The sequence below is a fragment of the Anser anser genome, assembly GCF_964211835.1.
Source record: "Anser anser genome assembly, chromosome: 2".
Classification (NCBI taxonomy): Eukaryota; Metazoa; Chordata; class Aves; order Anseriformes; family Anatidae; genus Anser; species Anser anser.
Window position 1 is genome coordinate 64,343,931 of NC_139721.1, and position 24,758 is coordinate 64,368,688.

A 24,758-nucleotide genomic window follows, 5' to 3' on the forward strand; every position below is an offset into this window, starting at 1 on the left:
CATTGCCAGATTTTCCACAAAATGTACAGCACTTTTATTCCAGTTCCTGTCATGAGTAGTCACAGTAGCAAGGATGGAATTCAGGCTGATGAAAGGCACTCTTGGGGACAGAGACCAACAAGTTTGACCCCGTTGGGCACATCGCTTATTCATTTCCCTTACTGCAACTATGTGCATCAAGATCGTCAAATATAATTCCTGAACATGAGAGAGAACTAGTGTCTTTTATTTATGTGTAGGCAATTGGCTGAAAAGCAGGTTCTAAGTGAGAGAAGTCAGTAAAGAAAGACTGCTTTGGTCTCTTGGTAATCAAAAGTTTCTGTGTTCATAGTGTGTGTCAGTTTCTAGGGATACTGATCAGCTCCACCTAAGAAATAATATATGTTAACTTTTCACAGGTTTCTACTGCTAGAAATTTTTCAATACAAATCCTGACAGGCTATGATGGTTTGAACGTGTTTTACGATGCTAGGCTATATGTAATTGTATGCAGCGTAAGTTTTCAGACCTTTTCTTGCAGCCCCTCTAGTTATGCGTCAGAATGAGCTCTTTTTCAGTGAGCTACCAAGTCAACAGAAAGGTTGCAGTATCGTACTATGTTACCATGGTACAAAGCTAACAGCTTAAAGCAACAAACACAAAGAATAGACTCCTTTTTGCCTTTCTCCTTTACAGAGACATTAAGAATAGGCTACTGAACTCATACATTCTATCTCACTATTCAAGGATGCTAATCCAGGGTATCACACTCGTAGACACAAATGACCTGCAGCAGTTATTTCTCTCTGCTTTCAAATCAAAGTGCCACGTAATATCTTGCTAGGATGAGGGTAAGGGAAGAGGGATGGAGAAATAAAATTCATTCTGCTTCTTACAGCCCTCTGCTACGTGTCAGCTGGGAGAGGTGTCTGATCAATAAATTACTTGTTAATATACTAGCATTTCACTGTTTAAAAAAACCCATTGGTTTGCTCATGTAATTATGAACATTGATAATGCATGTAAAAAGCCACTGGCAGCCAGGTATTAGCAGTAGGAGTATGGGTGGCCTTTTGATGTTTTATTGGACTACCGTTGGTCAAAATACATTAGATTCAGTGATACTCAATGTATAGAATTCTGAGTGATCAAGGACAATGTCAAAACCTTTGCTCAAGATGAATCCAAGTCCAATGTCAATATTCAGTGCCTTCTTCCTCGGGAAGAAAGTAATCTTTTATTATGCTTTTATTTTTATTATGCTTTTATTATCTTCTATTATGCTTAAATATATGCTTTTTCATCAATTCCTATCATTTCAAGAGTTTTCTAAATTTAAGAGAGACCAAACTAATCACTGCAGTTCTGTATAGTTCAGCTCTGGTGTTGAAACCTGCTTCCAGTGATTATTCTAACATGGACATGATTGCTTAATACCAAGATCCAATATTTTCTCCAGGCCTGAAATTGCTGCGCCCAATGACATTGCCCTACTGGCTACTATTGCCCTATGGGTAGTATTGTCTTGCCATAGTCCAAGAAATCCTCATACAAACAGTCTGCTACCAGAAATACTTATATCCCAAGCATAACAACTTCTCAGTGTGGGTGTCACATATGATGGCATGGCTTAGACCTGATTCAAGCCTCAGTAGCAAAGATCTGTGAGTATCCACTCTTCACTTACGTATATGGACCTATTGCTTAGGTCCTTTTAAAGCCTGTTCTCCAGTGATTCTGAGTTGTCATTCACCCTAGGCACTTGTATTCTATTTTCTATCAATCCTTTTTATTTTAATATAATAAAAGATTGGCATTGTTTAAAGCTGGTTTTACCTGGGATTAATGTCTACTCTCTGTATAGAATGTCCCTTACCAGAAACCAGTATTGAGAGACTATTGTATGCTTGAAAAATACCAGGACTGTTATCTTTACCCCACATGAGGTATTTTTTCAATGTAGTGATATCAGTGCTAATCATTTGATAACCCTCCATCTCTGGTTTCCAGATGTTTTCGAATTGAGCTCAGCTCAGAATTCTAAGGTATATTCTAAGGTATATTCAGTATTCTAACTGGGGCAGGTTTATGGTTTATTCATGTTATGCACAAGAACTTAAAGAATTTTAGGATTTATACGGAGCGAACAGTGTTGTTCTAAGCAGTATTACCTACCTGAAGCACTTCTGTGACTGCAGTGAATCTGCAACATCCCCCAAAAGTGTAACTTTAGAACATCCGTTCTTTGGGTTGTGAGTAACTGTACTTCAGTAATATTTGTTAATCATTGGTAAAACAAATCATCAGGCTGCACAAACGATATTGTAGTGATAATGACATTTTCTTTTAGCCCTTTCAACCTCAAATACTCTTTCATTCTGTGAAAATATAATTAAATCATATTTCATGTTCTAACAAACTTTAATATTCATCTTGTATTTATTTTTCACCATGCATGTAAAACTTGTGAATATTGTGTTCCAGCAAACTGCATTGCATTGGAGTGCCTACTACAATAACCCAGAGCATGTGAAACTTCTCATAAAACATGATTCAAATATTGGGATCCCTGATATTGAAGGAAAAATCCCACTTCACTGGGCAGCTAACAACAAAGACCCTAGTGCGATTCACACAGTGAAATGTATTCTGGTAAGAAAATCTATTATGTCTTTTTGATATTCATTACTTAATGTGATAAAAACATTTTTGCTTTCTTGAAATTTTTCATTCGAGTCCATTGGCTCTTTGAAAATTGAATCATTTGCTTGTTCTATTATCGATAATTTGTTAAGAAATCCTCTTAGATATGTTTGCTATATTGATGGGAGTTTCTTCTTAGTTCTGTAGGTGAATATCTTTGCTCTAAATCATGGTTTATGTATATTCTTTTAATTAGCTTGATGCGTTTAACTGTTCATTTTGTGGGGGAGGGAGGGAGGAAGGGACTGCCAGCTCTCCTGGTTAAAATGTCCAAGTCATATTACTCATCTCAGTTACATCTTGCACAGTGAATTCTCTGTTCTGTGTCTTGTCTTCATTATTTGAAAGTTTATTGCTAGTTAATTGTGCTGAAATATCGTATCTTGTCTGTTGTGTCAGAACTCTAGGAAACAGTTGATCATTCATCAGTCAGCCCTTGATCAGTTTATTGAGAGACTTTCCAAATATTTCTTCTGTACAGATTAAATAATTTTTCCTTGATGGCAGATTTTCTAGTTTCATTTTCTACACTGCCATAATAAGTACATTAAAGTCATGTCCTTAGCTTGATTTCCACCTCAATTTTTGTTCTTTGTAAAATCCCTGAGTTTCACTAACATGGAAGGATACAGAAGTCTCAGTTAAATTTTCCTCTCATATTACAACAGTCTCCCTGTAACTCTGTCTTTCAAATGAGTTTCAGAACTAGACACATGCTGGTTGTAAGCTAACTATAATGACTTCTATGTCTGTTTAAATCTGCTAAAAAGGAGATATGGACTGCTGGATTAAAATTTAGACTTTTCCAAACTTTAGATAGTCAAGATAAATGTTTTTAGAAGTTGCAGTGGATTGGCCCCAGCCAACAGCAAAACAACCACACAACCACTTGCTCGCTCCCCTCCTGTGAGGTGGGGAGGAAGGCAAGACAACTCATGGTTGAAGAGGATGCCAGTTTAGTAGGAAAAACAAAAGCTACATGCTCAAGCAAAGCCAAAAAAGGGATTTATTCACTATTTCCCATCAGCAGGCAGAAGTCAGCCACATCCTAGAAAGTAGGTCTTCAGCATGCTTAACAGTTGCTTGGGAAGACAAATGATATAACCATGAAATCTCCCCTTCCTTCTTCTTTCCCTGAGCCTTTATTGCTGAGCATGATGTTATACGGTAAGGAATTGGGGTCAGCTGTGCTGGCTGTGTCCCCTCCCAGCCTCTTGCTCACCCCCAGCCTCCTTATTGGGAGGAGACAGTGAGCAGGGCAGGGCAGAGTATGAAAGAGAAAGCCTTGTCATTGTGCAAGCACTGGTAAGTAATAGCCGTATGCTGGTGTGTTGTCAATGCTATTTCAGTCACTAACACAAAGCCTAGCACCATACCTACCACTAGGAAGAAAGTTAGCTGCATCCCAGCCAGGCACACTACAAAAGTTCAAAAATATTTATCATCTTTCTCTAGGTGTTCTCAGAGATTTTCTTTAGGTAATTGAGAATCCTGACCATGGTAAAGTGTTTTTTTTTTGTTGTTGTTGTTTATTTCTTTCCCCCTCTGACGGCTAAAACAGCATATTGTTGTTTCTCTCTAGTCTTTTTTTGTGCATCAACTGAATTCTTTATATTCCACCTGTATAAACTTACTGATGGGAGTAGTATATTACAAGTTAAAATGAAATAGTAATTTAGCTTACAGGATATGCTGTGAAAGCATTGCTGTGAAAGCAATGAAAGGATATGCTATCTGAAGGATATGCTGTGAGAAGCATTGTTACTAGATAATCTATCTGTAGATTGAATTTGGTGTTAAGTATAAATACCTTTTTTTGGTGGGGCCTTCAAGTCTAATCCTTTGGTATGATCTTGTCATCTCTCCAAACTGATGTGGTTTTCCTACTTATCTTTATAGATATCCATGTAGCAGTGTTAAGTCAACACAGCTAAATCAGAGCTCACAATCCTCCCCAACTTTCTCAGTCATTTTTCATCATATTACCCAGCTCCAGATCTATTGCCCAAGCATTACCTTGGGTTCTTATTCCTCCCCCAGTCTTCACATCCAGGTTACCTCTGTACTCTTTCAAATTCTTCCTGCATGTTTCTAATGTACACACACATACAGTTAAAATTTCTGTCATCTTGTGTCTTAACTTACGTAATGGCACTTCTAAATTCATTAGTACGGTCTTGTAGTGATAGTAGTGCAAAAGGCCTATGACAATGTTACTGGTGCTCTCAGTTTTCTGTCACATCCAACACAAACTAGCTGTCTTTGCTTTCATCATAGAGTGCTGTAAGCTCTGTGCTGTTGCTCAGATAGCAGTTGGATATTGATGTCTGCTGCTGGTCAATCTGCATTGGCAGTCTTAGTCTGTTGACTAAGTTACAAAAAATAGCATTGCTGTTGTTTCTGTAATGTTATCTTTAACATTGTGGAAGAATTCCACAGAAAAATACTTTTCTCCAGTGTCCTACCCAGAATTGCCTAGTGCTGCTTTACAAAACCTTAACAAAAGTTAAGCTGATGGTTTTATTGAGGCCACAGTCTATGATACTGAAAAATACTGTCTTGATTTTTCTGTGCTCTGCCATCTGTATGCACCCATTTGTTGTCTCCTGTTTTTAAATTCCTAGTAAGGATTGTCGTTCTGTTTCATATTTGTACAGTACTTAGACCATTGGGATAGTAAAACTAAGCAATAATGAAAAGAGCTGAACTGAATGCTGAAAAAGTAAGTTCAGTTTGCACTGGTGGCAGTTATACGCAATTGGTTACATCTATTATCGAAACCCATGACGTACAGTGAAAATGGAAGCAATGACATTTTTAGGACGTAAACATGCAAAGTAGGGAGAAACCGTAATCTGGAGATCCTCTCATGGTCAACTTCCTTTTCCACCTTTCCAGATTCAGCAGTGCTTGGTTACATGAAAAACGTTGGGAAGATTTAAGGAGAAAAGAACAGAATAAGGTTCCATTAATATGGTGGAAGCAACTGCTTAGTACTCTGTCTCTGTTTTATATCTCTTCTCTTTGTTTATTCTTCATGGTAAGAGACGTGACGTTTATTTATACAACACTTTCCTTTGTTGCCTACATTCCATTGTTCTAATTGCTGCAGAAAGAATGTGTAGCTTCAGTTTCTTCTGTGTATTGTGCTTAAGATATTAATGTAACGTGACAGTTTAATTATGGCTAGTTTTACAGATAAAGCACTTATAACGCAAAGAAATTATGCTCTTGAATGCGAGCACAAAGAGGCCTACAAAATTTTTGTTCAAGTGGACAAAAAGGTCAAAAAGCATAGGTACTTTTAGACTAGAATGTAAATAGTGACTCTGTCAATAAAAGATTTCTCATCATTTTGGAAAAGTGATGCTGTGGATTACAGGGGTATGTTCTGTGGAACACCTGTGGCTTTTAGCCAGGAGTTTTAGGAGTCATGTATTTTAATATGTCCTTGTGCTTTGGAAGGTTCAAAAATTAGCTTTCTAATTTACATCAATAAATTATAGGTAAAGAAAAGAAGTTTTTTTTTTTTTTCTTTTTTTTCCCCGTTTTGTTCAAACAGGTTTTCCTCTGGTGCAGTTAGAACTGTGGATGTCTTCATTCATTTTTAGTCATTCTTAAGTGATTCTCAAAGACTGCTTCTGATTTTCCTGCAGCGGGCTCTATACTCCCCCTGCTGAGCAGTTTGAATAGAAAGGAAATAAGCATAGTAACAGTTTTCTCTTGAGCAGTATTACAGCTAGAGAAGAGCATAAGACTTCACTTTTCACTGTAATGGCTCAGATAAATGCTTTTGAATGCTTATTAGAATAGTGGCATTCATGCTTGGATTACTGTGGTTTGTGCATGTAACAACTTTAACTTTGATTTTCTTTTTAGTTAGAGATTCACATTTATCAACTTCTTATATTTTTAATAGAAAATCTGTTATTGTGCTAGTGGCTAGATGTGGTAATGAACTACAATATGTTTCAAGTATGTAATTTTTTTTGCCTCCCAAAACACGGCTAATGCTACTGATTTAAAAAATGGCATCCAATTTTTTAGATATGTAAAATAGGGAACATGAATAGTGGCTACATGCAGTGTAGAAAGTTAGTAAATGTTTAACTTCAGAAAAATGAATCAAATATTAGGAAGTTGACATTTTCTGAAAGTAAGACAGCAAGATACAAAGAATCAGGGCATTGCAAAGTAGGTTACTACTGCAGTGTTAATGTAGCCAGATTGCATTTGAGAAATGTAACTAACTTTAAACAATAAATACGTTTGGAGTTAATATAATAAATAGAACATATAGAAGGTATAGACTTGGTAGATTAATATTGGGGTAGAAAACATATCCTGACTTTTTGCCACTTGATTTATCGTTCTCAGTGTTAGGTGTTAATTTTCTATGTAATACTGCATTTCAAATAATGCGAATACAAGTGATTTTTTAACATATTTGTGTACTTCATAAAGTAATGTAGGAAAAGTTGCAATTAAATTAATGAGAAAAGGATCAAGAACTCGCTTTGCTTCATTAACAAGCTGCACTGATCACAGTCTCTCCCTTCTGTTTCATAAGTATATTGTGGGGCATGGTGTGGCGCAGTGTTTTCAGGATGATCATTTTTCTTGGTTATCATGGTTTGAGACCCACTCTACTGTTGGAAGTCATTATGGTTTAAAAATCTCAGGACTATGTTCCTTTTCTCTTTTGCACAGAATTCACATGACTTCAGTGAGTTGTTTTGAATCACTGCAGATAAAACAGCAGACTTGCTCCCTATAGTTTATTTAATCTCTTGTTTTGACATATTACTTCTGCTCTAGATGCTTGGTGTCCTGCATCCTGAATTTCTATTGTTTGGTTTACTGTTGTTTTTAGAGCTACCTCTTTTTTTTTCTTCTTTTTTTCTTTTTCTTGGAAAACGAGTTTTACAGCTAATATTTCATGGGGCTTTATCATGTTCTTCAATTGTGGATCTCTGCAGTGCTAAAATGGTGTTCATTTGTACCTGTTATTTGCCTCAGAAAGAAAGTCAGGAAGAGCAATCTGTTTAGAAAAAAGTTGATGAGAAGAAATCATCGTAATAAGAAACTATATACCTGCAGGCCTTACATGAAAGTAATCTAGCATATTTTTAAAGAAAATGTGATGACGCTTCAAGTTGTATCTATTAATTCCTACGTTATATTATCATATGACTGATCATGATACTTTTAAAGATTTCGTATGTTCAAAATTAAGGTCATTACAAGTAGATACATTCATTAGAAGTACTATCCCTTATTTCTATCCTGTTAGCTAGAGACTTTGACATCTCTGGTGGATAGTCATGTAGTTTTAAAATACTAGAAATGTAATAATAACGAAAGCTGTAAGATTAACTTGTGAAAAAAGGGGGCTGTCCTAGGAGAAAAATATGTAGAATATTTCAAAATATCTCAACTTTAAAAATCAAGTAAGAAGATCCAGTTATTTTCGTAAGAGCCCAAGGATCATCTTTTATGTATCCGTGTAAGGAGTCACTTGCACAGATTGACAATACCACAAGGCATGTACTGAAAATCAGATCTTGAACAATAATTAAATATATATTTAAATAAAATTCCAGAAGAAATACTTGAAAATAGCTTGTGCTATAAAAAAATATAAAAATTAATGGTTGGAGAGCTATATTCTACTGAACAAGGATGACTCTGTAGAAGATATCTATTGTAAGACTCAAAATATCTGTTGAGTTCTTCTCTTTGTCTTAAGTATTTTTTGAATTTTGTATTTTTTTAAAGGAAGCTGCACCTACGGAATCTCTGCTTAACTGGCAAGACTATGAAGGACGAACTCCCCTTCATTTTGCTGTTGCTGATGGAAATGTGGCAGTTGTTGATGTTCTGACCTCCTACGAAGGCTGCAATGTGACATCTTATGACAACTTGTTTCGAACTCCTCTTCACTGGGCAGCCTTACTTGGTAAAATGGACAATGCTGAAGTTGTTCAGTTATTAATTGATTATGGTGTTTAATCTTTGTATCTGTTTTTTATTTAATTAAGGCATTGCATTATGCTAACTAATCTCTTAGAACAATAATATTCAGTTTCTGCTAGACCAGTATTAGAAGTTTGTGTGTAGAATGTTGGTTTTCTTTAGCTCCAGATTCTCCAAAGCACTGTAAAATGCATTTTCTCAACAGGCTATATATATTCATAGTAACAATTAGAGTGTGTGAGATGTTCTTGAGTGTTCATAGGTAAAAAACTTATGTTAAGAAACTGGGACTGAAAAAAAAATGGTACTCTAGAGCAGGGCCTCCAAAGAGGTATGTATACACCCCAGACTGTACCTAAGACACTGCACTGAGGTGCATGAAAAAAATATCAGGACTTCTATTTATATTTATTTTTTATCTGAAAAAAAAAAATAAACGTTACTAATTTTTGTATGAATTGACACTGGCACCCTTACTCAGTCTGTATGTCAGATAGTCATGTACAACTTGCAAGATGCCCTGAGAGAAGTGTTGGCACTCCACAATGCAGAGGGGTGATCGTTGTGTCTTCCCTTGTTCATTTGCTTTCAGCATATTGTGATGCATTGCAGTTTGCATGTACCTAGTTAAGTAGTTTTACAGGTTATATTATCTAGTTTTTACTGAACTACCACTCATAAAATAAACAAGTGACTTTAAAAGATACCTGCAAAGTAACTGTGGGTAATATTGATAATGGCAATACAAGCAAACGTAAAGAAAATGGCAGAGTTGATGCTTCTTTTATTCCTGGGACTCTCCATCAGCCACTTTTTGAGGTAAAAACAATGACAATCTAATTAAATCTGACAATATGTTGTCAAAAAAATTACCAGTTATCAATAAGACTATTTGAAATATGGACTGACATCTGCTATAGTTAACAACAAACCTTGCCCTAGGTGCCTTGAGAAATTAACTAATGGTTGTACGAAGCCATCAAGACATTAAAAAGCTAAGCATCAAGAACATGAAGACAAACCTCTACATTTTTTTCAACAGTGTTTCAAGTCATGTGATAAACAATCCAGTGCTTTACAAAATTTCACTAAACTAAATGATAAATCTTTGGCAACCTCTTTTGTTGTTTGTTGCTTAATAGCGAAAAACAAAAAGCTGCATACCATTGGGGAAACACTTGTTCTGCCTGTGGTGGCAAAAATGGGTAAAATAGTGTGTGGAAAACAATATGGCAACAAACTGAAGTGCATTCCTTTATCAGCAAATACTGTTGGAAGAAGTATAGAAAACATTGCTGAAGATCTGCAGAAACAGATACTAGAGCAAATTATGCAGTGTGGGAGGTTTGTGGTACAACCGAATGAAATTACAGATATTTCTAACTGTCTCAGCTTTAGGTATTTGCTAGCTTATTCTTCAATAATGAAGTAGACAAAGAACTACTTTGTGAGCCACTAAGAGGGAAGATGTACAAGAGAAGATATATTCTCAACATTAAATGACTTGATAAAAGCAGAGTCTATGGAAAAACTGTGGAACCAGTGACCGGGTGGCTTCTTTAACTGGAATTAAAAAAAATGAATTCCAGGGTGAAGTTGCAGAGCTAGCATCACATGTGATATTCATTCACTGTATCATTCACAGACAAACTATTGCAGCAAAGTTGAAGCCAGAAGCACACAAAGTGCTGCAGGATTAATCATCCATGTGATTAATTTTATAAAAACAAGACCTTTAAATAGTAGAATCCTTTACAGTACTTTGTAATGAGTTGGGGAGTGACTGTGAAGATCTTTTGTTCACTGGCTTTCTCATGGCAAAATGCTTAAAAGACTTGTCAGACTATGATTTGTCAACATCAAATAACCCATTTCTTGAGCCTAATGACTTATCATTCTGGCTTCATTTCAGCCTCTCCTCCTCCAATGAGGCATTAAAAATCTTGACTGGTAAAAGAATCAGTGGATAAGCTCATCAGTTTCTTTAAAAATTCTAAGGATATTAAAGTTATAATGGCTTTTGACTATCTACTGATTCTTGCTGAGGCTGTATGTTCATTCACCTTACCGAGTCCTTGATTTGGGGGATTGTTTTCCTTCTTTGCAGTATGATTCAGTTACTCAAAGACAATTTCTGTTGCACTTTGAAATGCTGATGTCTAATGTGTGTATTGACTATGGAATTACAGGCAGAATAATATTGTTCCAGCCCCTTTACCATCTCGTTGGCCCTCTGGTGAACCCACTCCAGTTTACAAGCATATTTCTTGTACTGGAAAGCTCAAAAATTGATCCAGTTTTGTAGGTATGTTGTAACAAGTGCTAAGTAAGCAGGGATAATCTCTTGCTTCTGGGTGTGCTCCTGTGAATGTAACCCAGAATACTGTTACCTTTCCTTGCTACTAGGACAATGCTGCTTGCTCACACCCAGCTTGCTGTCTGCCAGGTCCTTTTCTGCAGTGTTGCTTACCTGATGCAAAGTGCAGGGCTTTACATCTGTCCTTGCTGAATTTCACAAGGTTTCTGTTGGCCCAGCCCTTCAGCCTGTCATGTTATCTCTGGATGGCAGCCTTGCCCTTGAATATATCAACTGATGCTTGCAGTTTGGTGTCATCTGCAAGCTTTCTAAGATTGTAGTCGGTCACCTGCTCCAGGTTACTGATAAAGGTGTTCAGTGGGATGGATCATGGGAAAGATCCTTGAGATAGTTTGTTGTTGTAGGTGTTCAGGCATAGTACAACCCATTAATTGCTGTCCTCTGAGCTCCATCCAACCAGCATTATACCCACCTGGTGATCCATGCTCCCAGATTGTAATGCCCTAACTTGGATGCACAAGTACTGTGGGAGATACTGTAAAATGTCTTGCTAAAGTCAAGGTGAGTAACATCTGCTGATCTCCCTCCTTTCACAGATCCAGTTCTTTTATCATCAAAGGCAATCTGATTGGTGAGGTATGACCTTCTTGATCCATTCTCTAAGCAGAGAGTCCTGGGAGCCTTCTTGGGGAAGACTGAGGACAAGAAGGCCTTGAGTACCTCCACCTCATCTGTGTCTGCTCGCACTAAATCACCCACACCATTCAGAACAGGCCCACATTTTCCTTGCTCAGCCTCTTACTGTCAGTGTAGAGGCAGAAGCTCAGCTCACTGGCTGGGATATCCCTTGCCAGTCTCAACTCCATTTGAATTTTGTCTTTCCTGACACCATCCCTATGTGCCCAAGTGATGTTTATAAGCTTCTTCTTAGTAGCCTGTCACTACTTCCACCTCCTGTATAGCCTTTTTGCATCTGATTTCTGTCACAGCTTCCATGCTTAGCCAAGTCTTCTAGTGTGTCTAGCCAAATAGTCTTCTAGTGTGTCTATTTGTTTTCTTAAATATTGGGATGTACTATTCTAGAGCATGGAGGAAGCTGTCCTTAAATACTTAACAATGTTTGTGAGCTTCTTTTCTCTTCACAGCTGCCTCCATGGCTTCCCAGCTACCAGTTTTCCCACACAAACTAAAATCTGCTTGCCTGAAGTCCAGGATATGTAATGCACTACCATCTTTCCTCGTTTCCCTCAGGATCTTGAACTTCACAATTTTATGGTCACTACAACTAAGACTACTGCTGAATGTCACTTCCCTAGCCAATTTTTGCTTGTTCATGATTAGCCCATCTATCTGTGCTGGTCCTCTGGTTGGTGTGGAGAGAACAGTACCGCTCTCTTCCTCCCAGAACTCCTTAATGTGGTGACACAGATTCTCAACTGAATTCCACCTGCAGACAAGGACGCCATCTTCTGCTGCCCCAGCCTTAGCCAGAAGGAGTGGACTCTCCCTGCAGGCCAAGACATTCTCTCTCTGGAACTCTGTTAGGGTTGAGTCCACTGTGTGCCAGGGGTAATAATTGTGATTGGTTCTGGAGACCATGACCAGCATTGTGGAGCACTTGTACATGGCCATCAGCAGAACTTCCAGCCCTACCTGCTCACCCATCTGTGCACATTGCTGTGGAAACTACTGCTTCTCAGAGCCGAAGCCTAGGCCTGGCTGCTATAGAGGTCTCTCCCTAATATTAGTTGAATGGGTGCTTTACACCCACTAGTCAAGAGTCATCTGAAGTCTGATGGGTCAGAGTCCAACTGGCAAAGTGTCAGAGCACTCCTTGAATAGCTGATGGGTCCTTAGACAGTGCTGGAGCTTGCTAGAAGCTTCTAGAATCTCTCTTTCCCCCTCAGAAGCAGACACTGAAGTTCCTAGACAATCTGGAAGCATAGACTAGCTTCTACTGTGTGGTTTATCTGTTACCTACTTCAGTTTGCAGCACACAAGCAAGTCATCCAGTGAAAGCCCCTGCTCACAGAAGGACCGATTAGTTGAGGTTCCTTAGGGCCTTGGTTCAGTTGAGTTTTCGGATCTCCAGACATGGAGATTCTACAGTCTTTCTGGGCATTTGTTGTAATATTTGACCACTTCCATGGTGAAATAGATTTCCCCAGTACTCAAACTGGGATTTCCCTTGTTGCAGCTTGTATTCATTGCCTCTTGCCCTATCACTGTGTACCTTTGAGAAAAGCCTGCTCCATCTTTTCTATGTTCTCCCTTTAGACAGCTGTAGGAATGAGATCTCTCCTCAGTCTTTTCTTCTTAATGGTGAACTGACCTAGCTCTCTTGGCGTCCCTTCATCTGTCATACCATCCAACCTCCTAACTATCTCGGTGGTCCTCCGCTGGACTCAGTCCCATTTGTCAATGTCTTTCTTGTACTGGTAGGCCAAAAACTGTGCAAAGTCCTCCAGATCCAGTCTCACAAGTACTCAGTAGAGGGGAAGAATCAACTTACCTCAACACGTTGGCTATGCTCTCATTAATACAGCCCAGTTGTGGTTGTCCTTTGCCAGTCAGTAGTGCTCATTGCTGTTCAGCTTGTCCACCAGGACCCCAGGTCTGTTTCTGCAAAACTGTTACGTATCCAGACGGTCCTCAGGCTCATATCATTGGCTCTATTATTATTTTTCTTCCAATTTATGCTGCTTTGTTATTATGAAAAATAGAAAAAAGATCAAGTTTGACTTGACTTAGCAGGAAATCTTGCTCAATTCTACTAGTGTCCTCTTTAAGAGGCACTGAATGAGGTGGCCCTCACAAGAGAGTAAAGGAAATATTGTTGCAGAGGCAAAAAATAATGGCAAAAATTACTCCAGCTCCTCCCCCAAAACATGATCAGTTAGATTTTTTCTCTATTTTATGCTGTTGCTGATTACTCAGGGAAAGTTTATTTCTGTTCACATTACTTTCCTGAGACTCAGATGCTCTGTAAATTGTGATGTTACATATGTGAATTCTGTGCTCTTTGGTTTTACAGGTTACAAAACTGAATCTTTGCAAAATAGCTAAAAACCTGATTAAATATAAATAGTCTAAATACAGGAAAATGAGCCTCATAAAAAGACAGGCACAAAAACAATACAAGTTTGAAAATTGACCTCCTCGTTTCCATTCTGCTCAGTGGAGAAAGAAAAAAATCAGTTGAGTGCTTGATAAAAAGAAAGAATCTTCCAACATTCTCACTCCCCTTTTAACAGACTTCATCCTCGTGATCCTTTGGGACACTACTGACAAAAAATGCCAATGAAAGAATCAAGTTGCTCGGTGGAATGAGTTATTGCAACTCCAGTGACAATATACATGTAGTTTGTTTATGTTTGCTTGATTGCTTGTTTTTAAGTTATCAAATTTGCATTTGCATTCAAGTTAGTATATTTATTGAATTTCCACAGAGAAATTGTGAAACATTTTAAGTGTCCTCAGGTCAGTCCCCCAAAGAAACAGTCATTATCACTTGTTTCTGTCCAAGAAGCAATATTTGTCGTGTTTTGAAATCGATTGTGTTTAAAGAGAGAATTTTGTCTGCTGGAAAAATGGAGTGTCTTATCAATGTGGGATAAAGGGGGAAGGTGTGCCAAGACCACCAGAGTGTTTGCGAACTTGATGAGGTCTCTAAGTGGCATATGCCCATGAGGAACTTCTTACTGGTAACTCATGATTAATTTTTAGGGTTCTTTTTAAAGTTACATACCACATGTTGTATATAGATCTCAACGAGTCTATGATGTTATTAAATGGTCTTAATAGTAGGAGACGTTTAGTATTGCGGGAATGCAGCGCAGATATTCTGTTAAAGGTGATGGGTTGCTGGGTTGCGTGTGACTGTACCTCATGGTATTGTTGCTCCTGGTATTTCTCATTTTGTGAAGGTACGCGAAAGTCTCACCCAAGTTGCATCTCTTCTAAGTAAAAGAATTGCAGAAATGACAGTTCTTGACCTCAAGAATGGAGTTTCAGTGTTTACCTGGGAAAATCTAACTATCGATGTTCTAGTAAGATCCATCTTTGCATCAGTTTATTTACTGTTTCACCAAGTACAACTCTTTTTTTCAACCCCCCTCAAGTCTTTCTTCTCATAGATGATTTAGGTAGACCTCCTGTTCTGATTAGAGTTCAGTTGCTCTTTTTCTATTTGTGTACTCAAAGTTTGGACAACTTTTTTCCAGTTTCTGTACTCCTGTGTTTTTTCTGCTGGGATTGCACTCTGAACCAGCTTCTTTCAGTGCACCTGTTTAATAGTCCTGAGATGGGAAGAACATAGCAACATTAATTCTCTTCTCTATAGTGTTTTTTTGGTAGGAAGAGACAGAGTGTGTGGCGTTGTGGTTCCAGTCTTGTCTTCATTGCTGAAAGGAAAGAAAAAATTTCCTGTACACCCTAAAGCTATTGGTTCCATGTCCTTCAGGAAAAAAGAAAAAAAAATCCCAAATGACTATTGATCCTTTTTGACACAAGCTGACCATCTTCTCTCATTTCTGATCCTTCTATACATACAAGGTCTGAAAGTGCTATTCTGCAAAAGAAAGCTTGTCTAGTCCTTCACCTCTTAGGTTTTGAAAAGCTACATACTACATCTGTTACAAAGCTACATTTTCGTACCATTATTGTTTTCATTAAGTAGTCTACTGCTAGTTGACCTATTTTTTTCTTCATTTATTCTAACAATTTATGTCAATTGTGCAAAAGGAACATAATGCAAAATAGACTGTTTTGCTCTCACACAAGATACTGGGAGATTACACTTGTAAAGTCAAAGGATTTTTATTTATTTTTTGCCTTACAGTATCTTCTTTAAAATATTAAATTATTAAGATATTCTGTGAGCTAAATATGCCTGCGGAAGAAAGCATAAGAGAGGATCAGTTGATTTTAATGGTAATACACTATATTGGGTCTTTGTTTTCCTGTCTGTGAGTTGGATATAAAGTTTACCCATCCTCCCCAGTTCTGTGATTTTAATCTGAAGACATTCAAATCTTTTAGTGGAAGGAGCTGTGTGTGTCAGCTTGGTGGTTTTTGCAGATATAGCAACTGGTAGTAGTAGACTGTGCTCCAGATTCTGCTGTACACTTTTACTTGAAATTTTGTATGAATAGAACCTGAATAAAGAATACACGCTTGGATGATGGACAAATGGACATTATTATTAGTCTGTGCTGACTTTTCTGCTTCTGACTGGCTGTCAGTCAAATACAGCATCTCAGCTGAATCATCAGAAGCTTTTTCTGGACATATTCACCTCATCCATTATAATATTAATATTGCACTTTTCTGACCAGCTAGAGCTGGTTTCTTTGTTTAAAGAAGTGCTCTAATGCTGTCTTTTGAAAAAGTATAAAATCTTTCTTGGGACGCATTCCTAGTCATTCATCATTCTGAATTGTAGGTGCCCCTCAGAAATGAGGGTACAGAATATGGAACTGGAATACTATTGGGAATAAGGTGTATGCCGGGTTTAACAGTGCAATTATCAAGTCTTATGATTCTCTCTTAGTGTTTAGACCATTGTGGCTACAACACAAACAGTATTTATTGAAGTCTGTTCGTTTTCTTCTGATTTTTTAATAGGGAAGTGTTTAACTTCAGGGTTTGATAAATGCATGTTTTTATTACATTTTTCTCAGGTCATGCTCAGATTGTCCATCTCTTATTAGAAAGAAATAAGTTTGGAACTATCCCATCCGATAGCCAAGGTGCAACTCCTCTACATTATGCGGCACAGAGCAACTTTGCTGTAAGTAGTACATACCCTAAGTGTAAAGTAAGTGTATTTTGCTGAAATATTTACAGTGTAACAAAGCATTTGAGTTGTTTTTGAAATCATAAACAGTGTCAGCACAAGCTTAATTCAGAGTTTTCCTAGTAATTATATGAACATGTTTAATTTCAAATTATTAAAAACAAATTTAAAAATTTGCTTTATTAGCAAAGGCCCTTTGATTTATATGTTTGCATCAGAGTACACGATACTCACCTCGGTACTTCAATGGAAAGTAGAATGACACCTACTATTTTACAGTGCTTTTGCTTTTTAAGGCTGATTTCAGCAAAATCCCATTACATAAAGGGTCATCTAGTGCCTAATTAATGTAGTTATATAGTTCATATTGCACCATTTTCTTAACAGGGATACTAATTTTGTCTTTCTTGCCACCAACATGTTGTTTTTCATAAAACAAATTTTTAGTATCTTTGTGTCTTGAATGGTTTTCAGAAGAACCACTGCAAGAGGCAGCTGACCAATGTATATTAATACCACAGCTGTCAGGCGTCTGTTTCCTTGTGAAACCAACGTAGCTTTTTTTTCTTCTTTTTGAAGGTGGTCTAAGTAAAAACATAGAGTTATGTTGGTTTGTTTTATTTTTTTAATTTAGACTTTCATTGGAGCCCATCTCATTTGTAATTCATGCATTTTCACAATGTTTTAGTGGTGCTGACTATTGTCCATTTATGATGTGGTATGTACAGTTTGGGTCTGACTCACATACCTAAAATATTTATGCTGTAAAAGCCTTTCTCTCTAGTCTGAATCAGACTCTTAAACAGGGAAAGATCTACGGGAAAGATAGAATGTTTTTATTTACAAAATAGTGATTATCCCTGTATGCTTTTATTTTTTTTCCTTTTCTGTATTGATACATTCCTACAAAATAATTTTTCATACTGGCTTTATTTCTCGGAGCTTGATTTAGCTGTGTGAAACATTTTCATTATGTTACTGCCTTTTGATCCTGCCAGCCAGCCAAACTATGACATATTTTGGGTTTTATGGGGAAGCAGAATAGGTGATAGAATCGGACATTCTTTTGTAATCTTGTATACTTACAATGAATTTACTGTTTCCTGTCTTACATGACGAATGAAACAGGAGAGGCTCACACAGATATACAAGCCTCTGCTGGCTGATGATGCGATCCAAGCACCAATGTTGATGCATGCCTCAATTGTCTGGAGCTTCTCTCTCTCTCTCTCTTTTTTTTTTTCCTATTACATAAAAATCCTAGAGTAATTCCCACCACTGCATTCCATATACATGGTCAAACAACTGAGTGGAGACACATCCCTGTTTGTTTTGGCAGTAGCATCCATATATTTATGGTTTGAGAACCACATTATTCTTCTGTTCACACTGCCAAAGTTTGGACAGGCGTGGTCTGTTTCTCCATTAAAATGTTTTTTTGTCTGTAACAAGAAGAAGAAAGTTTGATCTTTTCTGTTTATTGTAAATATTTTGGTTGCTGTCAGTTTTACTGAATTCAATATCTTGTTCATTATTGTTTTTCCTCAGGTTATGTACTCACTCTATGACCTTTTTGTCCTTTTTTTTTTTTTTGAGACTGAAGAGACTTAGCTGGCAATTAATTTAGGTGAAGCATTTATTCTTTAGACTAACTTATCCCCAATTATTATAGAAGAAATAGCAATAAGAAGAAAAAATTCCCAACATAACCACCCAAATAGGCTGCCCAAGGGTTACATGTCCTTTGTATCCCACAAAAGATCCAAACTGACATCTTTTTTTTAGTTTCTGAATTTCATGTGTGAAGGCAGGTATTCTAATAGCATTGACCTTAGTATGCACAATGCAGGAGTAAATTCTATTTTTATTATTTTTATGGAGATATCCAAGATATTTCACTTTCACATACTTGTGTAGATTTACCACTAAGTGAAATATGGATACCCATTTTTTGAATATTTAGTAATTCTCAGTTTCTTGATAGCACAGGATGAAAGGATCCAAGTTTACTTCCCTCCTTTACTGTTGTTTTTCAGCTTCGTTGTTTTTTATTCTGTTTTCTCCACATTTTTAACAGAGATAAAACACGTGGTTTTTCATGACAAAATACATGTAGAATTAAAATGATTTAATATTTTTATTTTCTGATTTCTTGACAGTCCTGTTCTAATCTCATTCCATTTTGGTTTTCAAGCTGTGATATCTTCAGTTTGGAAAATAACTCTTACAACAGTATGGGATTTTCTTCCACTTTTTCCCATTAAAAATTCTAGGAAAAAAAAGCATAGTTAAAAGAAAGATTGATTTGCTAAAACTTAATGGAAAAATAATATTACTTATTTATGCTTGTAGAATGTGTGCCTTGGTATTGAAAAGGTCCAGCCTTCTTACAGGTTTTCACTTTGCAGGATATCAAGCAGTGCAGAGTTCTGGTAGGGTGCTGAGTTGTTAGCCTAATGAGTCGCCGATTGTATCTGAGGTGTAGCGGTGGTCAATGTGAGTACACAAAGCTATAAACCCATGCTGTTTTGTGTGGAAGGCTTAATGCTTACATTCCTCATTATTTCTGGCTGGACCTTTTTACAGTAAACTGGTAGTTCAGATATGGACCCAAATTCACAAAGATGTTAAGATCTTAGATCACATTAACATAAAGGAGAAATTTCTTACTTCTTTAGAGGGATGAAATTATAAATACTAATTAAAAAAAACATCTGATCAGTTGGACTTAGCCTCTTAAACACCTTCATGATTCTAGCTTAAGCATTTGAGCCAGGGCTTTATTATAGCCAAGAAATTCTCATCCTACGCAGGGCAGTGATGGAGCTTTTTTGTGGTCACATGAAGGAAAGGATAAAATAGTGCTAACACTAAAATTAAAAAAAAAAATCTAATAAAATAATAAATCCCACTTTTTTCAGATTTTAGTCATCACTGACTATTAATAGGTGTTTACTAACTGTTAGATACACAGCATTTGTAAGCCATTAGATAGAAAAGGAAAAACCTTCCCCCAATTCTTTTTCTTCCAGCAGTGATTACCTCACCCTTACTATACTATGAGACTTATTAAGAATTTAGCAGAAGGTTAAGAAGGTAGATTTGTTTGCTGAGAGCTTAACACAAACACAGCATTTGAAGAAATAATTATTTAAATCAATCTCTTTAATTTAAAGAGAGATTTTAGTCTGACGTTTACATTGGAAAGTCTCAAGTGGACACAAATGTAAAGAATTTCTTAATTTTTTTTTTTTACTTACAACATTTCAGTAATTAGTAACGTAATATAATTGAATATTAGGAAATGTGTCTATATTTCTCCTAAAGTCCTGTTTTGTTTTGTTTTTTGTTTTTTTTTTTTTTTGAACAGTCAGACTTCGAGAGTTAAGCAAGCTAAAGTATTTGCACGTGTAGTCATTTTCAGGTTTAAAGCAAAAAAAAAAAATATGGCAGAGAAGTATAATGAAGGAGAATTATTTTAGCATCTTAACATTGCAGTAATATTGTGATAAGCCAATAATATTTTTCCCATTTCCCATAGCTTTCTTCACAATGATAGCAGTGTCTTTCACTTCCTTATGATGAACACATGATATTTGACACTAAAAAGAAAAGAATATAAAATGATTGACAGTGTTAAACTCACAGTTAAAGATGTGGATATGAATGCTGAAGAGGAAAAGGGCGTAGTAGAAAATAAAATGCTTCTGTTGATCTATTAGTCTATATAAACATAAAAAGGAAAAAGAAAGCTTTGATTTGCTTCATAAACAGCCAAATGAGACACAATAGTTTCTTGTTGTTACAGATTCCTTTTAATGTTAATTTCAATAGTATGTCTTTTCAGGAAACAGTTGAAGTATTTTTGAAACATCCTTCTGTAAAAGATGACTCAGATCTTGAGGGAAGAACGTCCTTCATGTGGGCAGCTGGGAAAGGCAGTGACGATGTCATTAGGACTATGCTGAATTTGAAACTGGATATCGATATCAATATGACAGACAAGTATGCTGGCACAGGTAAGATGCCTTTCAGTAAAGAGCCGCTGGATGTTTCCAGTTAGTGTGATTTCCACCAAATTATGTTAGCATCTATAGTAATCTTTTCCTAGATACATTGCTTAATCCTCAAAATGTTTCTGTGTTAGCTTAATTACATGTGTGAGTTACGTCTTTGCCTTATTGTGGGAAGGAAACAAATTGTGTCTGTGCAGATTGAACCAGTTCATTTAAAACACAGCAAGAAGAGGATATGTATTGTTGTGTTGCTATTTAGTAGGTCTCTAATCATGGGAAAGGAAGAGCTATTCCATATATTGAAGAATAAAATGAAATGTAATTACATAAAAAGCTGTCCCTGAAAATGCCTGTTAAAAACCTCTATTTATTTGTCATTGTTAACCTTGAAACAATATACAACAAACTAACCAGTGAAGAGGCTGAACTATCATCATGAAAATCATTAAGTACACATAGCTGTGTGTAGAGATAGCGTACTAAAGAGAGCTATTGCACTTCTTTTGTCCAATCAAGAGGTTAAACTTGATAATGCCCAAGTTTATCACACTATTGTCAGCCTAAAGCAAAAGATAAGTATACAACACAGTGTTTCAGAATTCAAACACACAAGTCATGAAATTCCAAATTTCCAAGAGCAAGTGTAAATTTATCTCTTTTAAGGAAAAAAAAATGTGGTAGAAACATTGTATCTATGTAGTACAATCAACAAAAACAGAGTAACAGTTCTGACAGGGATATGGGTGTTGAGGGATATGTATTTTCAACAATGTTGGAAATAAAAGTAGAAGTAGTGGAGACATACAGTGTGCTGATGACATCTGAATAGAAAAAAAAAAAAGAGGAGTGTGGGTATATTGGGCATAAATTTGTAGCAGCAGTCTGTAGGAGTAACCTGTGTGAGAGGAGTCGTGATCTGCCCTGTACCGGTCACATCCAGGTCACAAATTTAGAAGTTAAGTGCAGAAATGTATACTTACGCATAACAACTACTAAAATGTTAGCCACACTGATAGAGCACATGCTTGTGAATAATACAGTGCAAGATGCTTTCCTGTGTGGACAGTGTTTCTCCTAAAAAGAAAACTAAATCATAGATGCGCAATCAGAGCAAACAAGAATGTGCACTGTAAGATTTGTTTAAATGAATGTTAACATCCTTGTTTTAAAGTGTACTCAGGTGGCATTATCTTGGCTTCACACACACAAACCAGACCAAGCTGCATGCTTAGGTTTAGAGAACTTTCAGTGACAATGTATCCTAAACAAGAAAAAAAACCAGCAAGTTTAACAGCTCTTTTCAGATCACCCTTATGGTTTCTATTATTGAATTACATAAAATTGTAAATAAGTGCAATGTCAGAGTTGCATGGTTCAGCATTTGAAAAACAGCAAGTAAGAATATTACTTGCAATTTGAAATGTTTACTTCCTTTGGCTTTAGGTTGGTCTTTACGCTGTGAAATATAGTTATTTTAAAGTTCTATTTAAAAATCTGAATTCTTGCTTTCCTTACAAACTAGCACACCAAAGATCACTCTTTTCAGGTTATGATGGGTTGTAATTTTTGTCTTAAAAAGGGTGACAGATAATATCTAAAATCTCAGTCTTTGTGTCTGATGACTTTACAAACTACATACTCTACCGTTTTATTTTTGTTTCATCTTTTAGAAGTCCTGCCTGGTTCTGTTCCTTTGTGACAGGTCCCTTTTAAATGCCTTAGAGTATTTCGGACCTTAAAGAGCAGTAATGTTGTAGTTGCTGTGTGCAAAACCTCCTTATAAAGGGGCTTGCTCTTTGCAGACACTAGTCAGAGACCGTGCTGCTGAAATTACTCAGTTGAGGATTTCATGCTTGAATAACTCAGGTGGTTGGTTGTATTATCCTTGAGTCTTACACCTTTTGTAGCAGTGATGGGTAATCACTTTCTAATCTTGATTTTGTTGTCGGGCTTTTAATCCAAGGAAATTAATGGATTTTCCATTTACTTGAAACTGCCGTTGTGCAGAGCCCACTAATAGTCTTAAAGTTCAGAGCTGTGCCATTCTTTGCTTGCTGTCAAGCAATCTGAATTTCACCATTGTGCAAATATGTGCGGTAGCATGAACTTTATTATAGTGAGCTGTAAACCTCCAAGGAAGCCCAGGGCTAAATCACCTTCTGAATGCAGACCTGATTTTTTTCTGAAGATTCCGAATCCTCCCCAAGTTTTGGCGAGGGCAAAGTAGCGCTGTATTCTAACAGGAAACCATGCAGTAATAGAAAATATTGTACATGCCCCTGTGCCTGGGATACAGTTGCTGAGGAGAGTTCAAGTTTGTGTTTTGCTGACTTTTGTGCCCAGACCCGGTTAAGCCCAGTTATATTGCTGCGTTAACGTAGCTTTCTGCATTTACTTCAAAAGAGCAAGCTCTCCATTCAGCTCAGAGCTTCGAGAGAGCAGCAAGGCTCTCCTTATTGTGTAGGAGAATGACACCAAGGGAAAGGAATTTCAGTGTTCTCGGAGAGCAGCGCTGCAGGAGCATTACAGGGGCAGCTTTATAGCTCTGCCGTCACTGCGTACAATGGTGAGAGCTCTGTCTGTCAGCTCAACAACGGTCCTATTGTGAGCAGCTGGCCGAGGAATCTCTTCAGTCACCGTGACTCCATCACAGAAAATTTGGCTTACAAGAAAATATTGAGCACAAAGTGCGAAACGAGATGCCTGCGTCAGAATGAGTGATCGAGGGGAAGGACCGGCCAAGCTGACACAGCAGCTCTTTTTCTATTGTATTGTTATACACACCCCATGTGTCATCTGATTGAGTGCTTTACTGCCTTTGGTTTCATAAGAAGTGAAGTACAAAAACCAGAACCTAAAGTTTACGGTGAGGTCAGGACATGAAAACGGGGCCCATCCAAATTGTACGAAGCAGCAGGGACCTCATTCCTGTCAAATTTCTACTTATAGCCACCCACTCGCCTAGCTAGCGCAGATCTTGCTGCTTAGAGATATTTTTCAGGAATGTGATGAATGCCCCCGTGTCCTTTTTTTTTTTTTTTTTGAACATTAGTACCATCCTAACAGCAGCATTTCCATTATTAAGGCAGCACAACTCGTATTGTCTCAGGCCGTGACCCCATTTCTTGTAGGAAGTGCCTCGTTTGTCTGTACCACAACTCCAGTTCCTACCACTGATTTTGAGAATCTGTGTTTTAAGGCAGTGCAATCCTGCGAGATTTGCTTCACTGTCATTATGAACAATCCGCATGTTTTAGCATCTGTGTAACAGGTTATGCCAGGCTACTGTTTCATAAGCTGCTTGAAGCAGCATCAGTGGCAAACAGTGGCAGGCAAATACAAAAAGCCTGGCAGTTTGATAGTCTGGCTAAGGTTCAAGAAGCAATTCCTTCTGACTCTGGCCTTTGTGGTGGGCCTTTCTGTAATGCCTCTGCTGGATCCTGACCCTGCCTGTTTTAACATTAAACAAGTAGAAACATGTAGGCGCTGTTTACAGCCCCGCATCGTGCTCCTTTGAACAGATTGAATTCTCACCAAGTTCGAGTATTTGTGAAATTTCATAGGGAAATAAGAATGCACAGCACAAAATGATGTGCGATTTATGAATTGCACATTTTTGCATTTTCATTCTATATTACTTGTATTTTGTTATCTATGAAATAATTTAGATGTGAGGCAGCGTAGCTCTGAAAATGTAGATTATTTTATTCAATTGCTGACTGTAGGAAATAATCCAAAGCATTTTGAAATCAATTCGTAAGTGAAATCACCGATACATGTCCTCCATTTGCTTGGAATCTCATTGCTATCTGTAGTTCGCCTTTCTTTCAGAAAGAACCCTGAACTGGTGGTACTGGCATTTCAGCATTCTCCTCAGCTGCAGATGACAGTGCCAGCAGGATGCTGCGTTAGGAACTCCAGTCATAAGACACCATGTCTTTGCCTCTGTGGTCTTACTCCGCTAATGTAG

The 24,758-nt window shown here is 37.2% G+C and overlaps 1 protein-coding gene across 9 annotated transcripts in view; it reads left to right on the plus strand.

Annotated features, from left to right (window-relative positions):
- Positions 1-24,758, plus strand: part of INVS (inversin) — a 99,902-nt gene that overhangs the window by 45,106 nt on the left and 30,038 nt on the right. For 6 of the 9 annotated variants that reach the window (XM_083822735.1, XM_083822737.1, XM_083822738.1 and 3 more), the window contains 4 exons: positions 2,464-2,631; positions 8,461-8,641; positions 16,657-16,766; positions 20,620-20,791. In XM_083822735.1, the coding sequence (XP_083678861.1) occupies positions 2,464-2,631; positions 8,461-8,641; positions 16,657-16,766; positions 20,620-20,791 (631 nt within the window). Of the gene's footprint in view, positions 1-2,463; positions 2,632-3,949; positions 3,988-5,580; positions 5,723-8,460; positions 8,642-16,656; positions 16,767-20,619; positions 20,792-24,758 lie in introns of those variants that run through there. The other 3 variants (XM_083822741.1, XM_083822740.1, XM_083822742.1) reach the window with 2 other exon arrangements.